Here is a 9,589-nt window from a genome sequence, read left to right as displayed (position 1 = left end):
AACTTATATCACTACTCTATTTACCCTCAAAATGGTATACCGGTATCAAAATATTTCATTTCTTTGGCCAAACCAAAATGACACAAAATTTACTCTCTTGGTCCCTCTATGTTTTATTAATTCTCTCTCTCTCTCTTATTGGGAATGCAAAGAGCGCTAGATGATATAACGTAGGTTATTCTGTTCTAGCCTAACTCATTGGCCAGTTTGGAGTTATGGCCTTTACAATTTCAAAGTGATACCAAATTATAAATAGAACTACTTTTATTCAGGTAATCAATCACATCTCACTAAAACTCATAAACCAATTTATACTAGTAATTGTTATCAAATCTCCTGATTTTTAATCCTCAAATTCAAGTTTTACATCATATTGCTAATTCAGATCGTCAGCCTTTGACGGAGTTGAAGGTACTCCCCAAAATGGTAAGGAAAGCGCAGCAGTTATTGCATATAAGGGGAAAGAGAGAGAGAGAGAGAGAGAGAGAGAGAGAGAGGAGGGAGTTTCCTATTCACATATAGAAATTGGTACAGGAAGAATTCATCAAACGTGCATCCTAGTTATTTACATTACATGACTACATAGTGGCAAGGACTGTCACTTGAAAGTGGCGTCGACTTTGCCATTCACAAGCAATTTTCATTTCCTTTTCTTCTTCTCATCAACTTTAATGAGCTGCACCGGAGCCGCTGGTATTCTAATCCACCATTCTTTAACCCGCCTTATCCACCTGTTACTGCTTTCTTTCCTGTATGGCATTTCCCTCGTGAAAGCCTCTAGAAATACTAGTAGAACCAAGTATCTCATAGGCACAAATGCAAATGCTGCAGCAATGAAAATCAGCAGTAGAGCAACCTTTTCCGTGGCCTGAAAACAGACAACAATATTTCATCATAAACTGGCAGCAGCTAAAAAATAAATTTTCTATTAAAATTTATATTCAATCAATACAGCTGAAGTCTATTCATTTGTTTACATGACCTGTAAAAATACGAAAATTTTCATCTAAACTGCAAAATGTGTGATTAGGAGGCAAATCTAGAAAGGGGACACCAAAATTTTAGTGCTTTTCAACTAACTTGATTTTCAGCCTACGCCCATTACGTCAAGTAAGAGAGCATATTTTGCAGTTGTAATTAATTGTCCGGCAACATCAAGATTGTGTTTCATCCGGTTAAACTTACAATGTCTCTTTCCAATGGATAATCAAGATTTGACTTTCTACCTAATGGCAAGCCTATAGTGTGACAAGCTTATGACTTGCAGAGCACTCTTAAAGTAGAAGTTTCTAGAGCAACTTCTAGTGTCAAAAGGCATGCGTGTTGTACAACATATGTTAGAAACTGCAAGTGATTCCAATAACAAACAAGAGAACTCTTGTAAAATCATCACTTATGCACATGCCCAAGATGTATGTATGATTCAGTGAAGGAAGAAAAGCAGAATGAATGAATACAAAGTAGGTTAAATCAGGTGCAAAACCTTCCTCTTTATCCACAGGTAAATTCCATGCCCAATAAAAGCATTTGCTGAATGCTCAGTATTCAATTTTATTTATTTATTTTTTTTTTCTGATAGGAAACAAAGCTTGGCCGGGGAATATATACCTGTGGAAGTATGGCAAATAAGAGAGCTCTTATCTTCAGGAGAATAATATTCCCTGCTTGAATTAATGCTTCAACTTGAGTGATGGCATCTTGCAATGTCAGCAGCTGCTCTACAGCATTTCGTGCAGGGGGAGCCGTTACTCTAAAGGCTTCTAACGGCCTCCCTTTGTTAAAATGCCTGCACCAGAGCATGAGAATTGCAACGAACACAAAAAAGGCTGGCAATATATACCTGATCCACCCCCTGCATTTGTATATAACCATTTTGTCACATTGCTTTGTTTGTCAAAGATATTGCTTAAGCTTTTAAATGTCAAACCAGAAAGCCAGGATAATAAATTTGCACCATATTAGAAAATTGACAGCACTTTTGGTGCAATGACAGTGTGCTCAGCCCAAAAAAGAAAAGATATCAACAAGGAAAGCCAAGTATGCAAAGCTCCAGTCAAGTTCAAGTTACCTTATAATAATGTAGCCACTCATCACCAGAAAAACCATTGATTTATAAGGGTCTTCCCATGAGGCCAAAATTTGATAGCGGCTAACTAGTTCTATAACAGGATACAGTAGTTCCTACAAACAGAAACAATCATCTGAATGATAAAAAAAGAAAAAAGATAAAAAAAAGAAAAAGAAAAAAAAAGGAACTTTCAGCATATAAGCTCTACAGACATTGTGACTCTAAAATGTACCACAGCTATCAATGAAAATAGAACCCCATTGAGCATGTACTTTTTGCAAGCGTGTGTGAGTGTCTGCACCATAATGTTTCTGCAAACTGCAATCCATTGGAGCTTATATGATCAAAAGAAAGAAAGAAAGACAGAAATGAACAAACAAACATGCAATGCTCAGTGCCCAAGCTGTGCATTTAGTAACTTAATTCACATAAACAGTACTTCCTCAACCTATTGCACAGGATTAGACGGGTCGGATTGCTTGATTCAATAAAATTGATCAAGGGCTTATTGCCTATGCAAGATCTAATTGATCAATAACGATCTGAGCCTAAACAAAGGAAAGGAAAAAGTTCCCCTGATTTTCTCCACTATGGAAAGCGAAGTAAACCCAATTTTTGAGATTACAAAATATATACCAGCTCTTCTAAAGCATTGGAAATCTAGGAAGCATGGACACGGACACAGGTACGGATATGACACAGCGACATGAGCAATTTCTGAAAAATTATAACATGAAATAGCTGGTACGACACGGGTATGACACATGTACGACACAGGTACAACACCCTAAATGAAGTGTCCATGCTTCCTAGAGGGTAATATGAGGAAGGAATAAAAAAGCACAAAGAATGGTTTTATTTCTTAAGAAACATTTAACAATTGTAAGCTCTTTGTTCCCACTATTTTTTCCTTGCTTCATATTTTCTCAAAACAAAACAGAGATAAAAGTATTTTTGATGGGGAAAGTAAATTTGTTATAATCATAATTAACCTTCATTACTGCAACATTTGTATCAATTCCTTCCACCTTCACTTGGTCCACAGTTGCCTGAGCAGCTTCAGCCATCCCTGTGTCTAATAATGACTGTTTCACTGCCAATTCCAAGGGATTTGTCTCCCCAACACAAATGTCTCCAATAATTACTGCTTGTCCATCTAGATTTGCTTCTCTTTCTAATACAAATCCAAGTTGACTAAGTGCCAGAAGTGAAACTGGGGACAATGTTGGCTGCTGTTTTTTTGGGGATAGTGTCGACTGCCTTTTTGCATTTGCAATTCCAGCACCATCATTCAGAAGTGCCAAGCGACTTGACAAAGTTTCCAAAATCTTATCTCCCCCTGGAAGACTTTCAGCTAGGTTAAAAGCAAGTAAGGTTTTGTAATGGGATGATGAGAAGCGGAAAGCTTCTCTAACTGCACGATAACGGAATATGCCTAGAATAGCCTTTGCAAGTATTTCGGATTTCTGAATTTCTTTAAGGTTATTTTTTCTTATAAACCTGTGTGCATACAGGATCTCAAGACATATATCCAACCAATAGTCACGTCGAGAATTGCCTCTAAATTCAGGAAACTCCAAATAAACAGGTTCCTCTCTGTAATAGAATTATTAAAAGAACCACAAAAAAAAAAACTGATGTTGAGAGTAAGGTCATGATTTATATAAATAAGTTGTGCATTCAGGTAACATACATAGATGTCGACTTGTACATCACAGCTTTATCAAAAAGACGAGCACCCAGTGGTCCAGTCAATTCAGGTTTTATCACCTGCTTCATGTCTGTTGCCAGATCATATCTAACAGCTTTATCATATAAGCCAACTCCCGACTCAAAGTACAAAGCATAATTGGTCAGTGTCAATCGCCCTACACAGATAGAATTTCAATTGATAATGCTGTCCAGATAAAGAATATAAAATGAAAAAATCATTGAAAGAAATGAACAGTCTTCCAAATAAGTTCATGACTTGGATCAATTAGCGACTACAAGTTACAGAAAACATAATACAAGCTTTAAACTTACCAAAACAAATAAATACTAGAGATAATTGGACAAAGCCATCCTATTTTGTATGACTAAGAGCTGGCTTAAAGAAGACACAAAGAACCATAAATATTGGGTGGACAACCTGGCCATATAATGTTATGACAACATCACCTAGTACTGAATCTATTGATAAATTAGGCACATGATTTCATTTCTTCTGATACACCTGCCATATAGGTGCCACATGGGCACTGCAATGACATCTCTGCTGCATCATGCTGTGATTTCTTCTGCTTTCTAAACACGCTTTCTTGTATAAACCAGCATACATAGGCTATAGCCAATTTTCTTCTTTTTAAATAAAATATCGAAAAGAAAAAAGAACATAGAAAAAAGATTTTAGTTGCTGTCTGAGAAGAATGCAAGGGGCTCAAACCAGAAGATATGCACCATGACAATGATGGCTTAGCACATTTGGTGAGGCTCCTATGCCCCTAGTTTAAGCCCTGTGAAGAGAGATGGGAGTCAGACACATGTCGCTCTAAGAGAGGTCAATGCATTGAATGTGTTCACATCCTATTAGCAACCACAGGCATGTGTCTTGACCATCATACACGTCCGGTTGCCTATTAATGCACCCACTAACATAAGCTAAGGATTGGGCTCTCCTCCACACACACATTCACAAGCAGGGAGTGCATCTCTCCTCTCTCCTCCTAAATCATTGACATCATCTGTTGGTCCCTTACGGTAGACACACAAGCCCTCAATCATGCGTGCAGGATCCAATCTAGCTCTAAGACACATATCTTCAAATCAACAGTAGAAAAGCTATGAAGATTAAATCTCAAGAATTTGTTCAACTTTCAGGAATACAATGACTCACCAGGCCACGCAGAGATTCCAATGTGTTGCAAAACTGGTTGAGTAGGAACTGTGCCATCAACATCAATGACAATCTCTCCTTCAGAAAGCTGAAGATTTACAATTGCAGGGGCCAATGCATTTTTTGCAGCCTTCGTAATTCTGTGGGAGAATCATGATACATGTATAAACATTCAAGTAGCATACTGTTAAGTCAAAAATATTAAGAGAAACAAAAATACAGAATTTATTTATTTATTTATTTCTCTTGAAAGAGTCTCCTTCAAATGAAATAAATCATCATGTGGATGATCCTTCAAATCCATTTATTTTTTGATCATTTGAACGTGGTATATATCTGTTTGCATGCTATCAATTTATCTGAAATTTTATAATTTTTGTAACATTTATGAATTTCGCATCTTTGTTCCCCTTCTTTGGGCAGAAAACAATCTTAACTTAAATTGAATAGGGTTTCCACATCTACAAAAGTTGCTGCAGTCTTCTCCTATTACCCACCATGTGGAATTATAGATAGAATCAACAATATACTAGAGTAATGTGGATTGAAAGAAAAAAAAAATTATAAACCAGTAGTGATAAATAGAAAACTGTCACAAAGACCAGTGTGAGGAAATACATTAGCCAAATCATTCACTATATCTCCATACAGAGTGAGTTGGAGAACAGTTCCACAAAAATACAGCACCTATAGTCACATGATATAGCACTCAAGAAGAAAAATCATACTTGTCAAGGCTTCGAATGTACTTTTCGTATACAAGAAAATGAAGTTGATAGCTTGAAGAACTTGTCAGTGCATCAAAAAGATTGTGGACTGTTATTATATCAGCAACAGCAGAACAAACAGGAGCTATTCGTGCAAAAGCCTCTCGCCCAACAGTTTTCTTCTCATCAACCTAATGAAGAGTACAAAAAATAAATGTGGATACCCATCCACCTGATATTATTACAATACGCTACTTGAGGACAAAGCAATAAGGAGATTGATGATGAAAGAACCTGAACCGCCAAAGTCGTAGAACTTGAAGAAAATAGTGACCACCCATCCTCTTCCTCTATTTCCTGGTTACTGCATGAAGGACTTTCCTACAGTTGAATAGTATGAGTTTAAGCAATGTCTTCAAGCCCTTAAAAGCGGCAAAAGTTAACTTTAATCTTCAAATTTCTAAGATAAATTTTGAAAAAGGGGTCCTTTAATAAATAATTTAACACATCTTACAAAAATCAATGGAAAACAACTATAAGCTGTCTCACTTTATCTAGCGTTTCACTCTCAACACTGGGAGCTTCCCATGCAAGCATCATGTCGTACGTCAATTGACGAAAATCCTTGCCACTCAAAAAATTTGGACCTGTACTCAACTGATGAATTGCTTGATATGAGCAGAATTCTAAAAAATTCCTTGCATAAGTCAGACGTTCCTTGACACTCTCTGGTAGCTCTGTGTCGAATTGATGCTGTAGTTCTTCAGTGGGGACTTGAAGGATCCTGCAAAAGAGTTAAATGTGTTTTTTAAGAAGACATAGTAATGGTGATTCTTGAGAATTTCATTACTTATAAAACAATAATAATACTTTCAACACATCCAAAACTTTCTTTAAGGCACGTTAATACATTTATAAAAAAGAGAAAAATTAAAAAAAAAAAATGCTTTCCATGTTTGCTGGAAAGAAACTTCGCAGAAAAGAGGGTACCTAAGTAGTTTCATTTTATATCAATCAACACTTGAAGCTAACCAGAACGATATGGTTAACATATCAAACATATGAAGAAAACTGAATTCTGGATAGAGCATCTCTAAAATCAGTGAATATATGTTGGATTTACAAAGCTCTAACTGGGTGAATAAATTGGTAGCCAAGAACACCCTTTATCTAGTCGGTTTTATAAATTTATAGCCTGAATTCAAGAACAAGTCAAGTTGAATCTGTGGCCTTTATAAATCTGAACTTGGTAGTAAAACAGCATTTGCTAGATGAACCACCAAACCCAAAAGCTTAAAATACTAGAAATTGGATTCTGAGGAGTAAAAAACAATGAGCTCAACGACATACAAAGTCTAGTAAAGAATAGGCTGTAGGCCAACAAATGCATATCAAGCACAAGCTAAAGAAAATATCATCCGTTCCTCCGAATTACACAAAGATTTCAATCCCGGTTCTTTGCTAATGTGTGTATACAAATCCAATGTGGTTATATAATTCAGGTTAACATGAATTCAAGAACGAGTCAAGTTGAATCTGTGGCTTTTATAAATCTGAACTTGGCAGTAAAACAGCATTTGGTAGATGAATCATATATCCTGGCAATTTGTACATAATGGGCATATTTGTACAGAACACCATCTGTAAGTCATCTACATCAGAGAACCACCAAACCCAAAAGCTTAAAATGCTAGAAATTGGATTCTGAGGAGTAAAAAGACAATGAGCTCAACGACATACAAAGTCTAATAAAGAGTAGGCTGTAGGCCAACAAATGCATATCAAGCACAAGCTAAAGAAAAAATCATTTGTTAATGTGGGTATTTAACTCTGGTTCTTTGCTGATCTGGGTATACAACTCCAATTTGGTTATATAATTCAAGCTAATATGCACCATGTGAATACTTCTTTCCTCTTTCTTTAACTAATTACAAATCCAATGTTAGACCACACTTCATGTTTGCAAAATATGCACCATTTAATTACTTTATATTGAACAGATTCTTTCCCTTTTTTTATATATTAATAACTGAATCCAAGGTTGGATTACCCTCCATGTTTACAAAACGTCAAGGTGATTAGCTATCAAAAACATTAATCCAACAAAAAAGTTACCAGGCTAAAATATCTTTTCGACCCTAAACTCAAAAAAAAAAAAAAAAAATCTTTTTTCGTCAAAACTTCTTACTTAAAAAGGGAAAAAAAATGAACTTTTTTTTTTAAATTGAAAATTGATGAGCTTAACATTTTCATTACTTTAGGGACGAAAAAATAAACTTTTTTTAAAGTTTAGGTACGAAAAATAATATTTTAGGTAAGTTATTAAGTGGCAGTGCAATGTTGACTAACAAAAAAAAAAAACACAGATATGACGAGAAGTTTAGGCAAAATGGAAATGTAAGAACCCTAATCCTAGATTGAATTGAAGGCATAACTGAAAAGCGATCTAAATTAAGTTGAAGAACTGCACAAACATGATCATATATATATATGAATTGACAGAGAGAGAGAGAGAGATGGTTACGTGGAACAGCGAGAGACGACGGAGTTGGCGAGAGAAGAGAGGTGAGGAATGGGTTTAGGAGAAAGGGAAAGCGCATTGGCATTGGCATTGGATTTGGATTTGCTGCGATTCAAAAGGGAAAGTGATTTCATTTTCATTTTGAACACCCCTGGAGCTGGAGATGGAGGAACCTCCTCCTCCTTCTTCTTCTCCTCCACCAATTTCTTCACTTCCTCCTCCATTTCTCTCTCTCTCTTATAGTCTTATTCTTTTCTTTCACTTTCAATTCAATCCATCCCCCGCCAAAGCCAAATGCCTTTTTCTATCTATGAGTGTTACGTGAAAGATGGGACATTCCTTTCTTTCTCTCTCCGATAAACTGATGGGGCCGGGTCGGGTCGTGTAGTCCAGAAGAATCAGCCCACCCTGGGCCTGGATTGATTTTTATGGTTTTGGGCTAGGCTCCCTATTCCCTAGAACATGTAAGAAACAAGACTGGAGTAATGCTTCCTCCACAGCAAATTTAATGATTTGATAAGCTTTTACTGGTTTTTATTCCGACCAACCAGAAATGAGATCCATTATTAATAATCTGTCATATAAGCATATGTCAAATTATGTGTCTCTAGACTTTTTTATGGGGTCAGGCTTAGGTCCAATGTCCAGTAATACTGAACTCGTTGAAATGATGACATATGTCCACTTTTGAACACGTGTCACTATCTGAGTGGGTCTAGTGCATAAGATGCACTAGACCTAAACCAAGTCTTTTTTCATAAAACTGAACAAGTTAACAAATATAGTAAAATTTGAACCTATGGATTTATGCACTAGACCTAAACCAAGTCTTTTTTCATAAAACTGAACAAGTTAACAAATATAGTAAAATTTGAACCTATGGATAAGATACTAATTGATTGTTTAAGTTTAAGTAGGATTTGCACTTAAATCCTTTGTTTTAGAATAATAAATTTTAACAATTAAGATAATGGAGCTCAATTATATTAGATCAAGTGTCTGATTTGCCACATGAGATGAGAATATGACACACTTTACTTGTTCAATCACTTGTTATTTACAAAGGAGAACAAAGATCCATAAGTCTTTGCCCACATTTAAAGATCTCTGTCCAGATCAAGGAGGGTATTTTTAGACCTCCATTCTCCCCCAATTATCATGACTCTACATATTTACTCCTTGTTGTCACCGTGTCATACCAATTAAACTAATTGGATCTGATCACTCATCAAATTTGCTTAGTATTTGATATTTTTTATTTGTCTTGTAAAAGTTATGATATGAAAATATATATTTGAAATGTAGATATTTATATTTAATTGGATTATTTTAGTTAAATTTTCTATTTATACTAATTTAATATATTTATTTATATTTAAAAAATTATTAAATTAATTATGACATCATCACGGTTCGAC

At 35.6% G+C, this 9,589-nt stretch overlaps 1 protein-coding gene across 1 annotated transcript; it reads right to left on the bottom strand.

Annotated features, from left to right (window-relative positions):
- Positions 1-308: 308 nt before the first annotated feature.
- Positions 309-8,536, bottom strand: LOC142627779 (uncharacterized). Its single transcript, XM_075801671.1, has 10 exons — positions 8,175-8,536; positions 6,200-6,434; positions 5,945-6,031; positions 5,672-5,841; positions 4,944-5,083; positions 3,762-3,936; positions 3,061-3,664; positions 2,069-2,181; positions 1,609-1,852; positions 309-868 (listed from the first exon to the last, which is right to left on the bottom strand). The coding sequence occupies exons 1-10, from the start codon at positions 8,393-8,395 to the stop codon at positions 641-643; spliced, it is 2,217 nt and encodes a 738-aa protein (XP_075657786.1). The 5' UTR covers positions 8,396-8,536; the 3' UTR covers positions 309-640.
- Positions 8,537-9,589: the final 1,053 nt, after the last annotated feature.

The sequence above is a fragment of the Castanea sativa genome, chromosome 3 (assembly GCF_040712315.1).
Source record: "Castanea sativa cultivar Marrone di Chiusa Pesio chromosome 3, ASM4071231v1".
Classification (NCBI taxonomy): Eukaryota; Viridiplantae; Streptophyta; class Magnoliopsida; order Fagales; family Fagaceae; genus Castanea; species Castanea sativa.
This window is presented reverse-complemented; position numbering and strand designations above follow the sequence as displayed.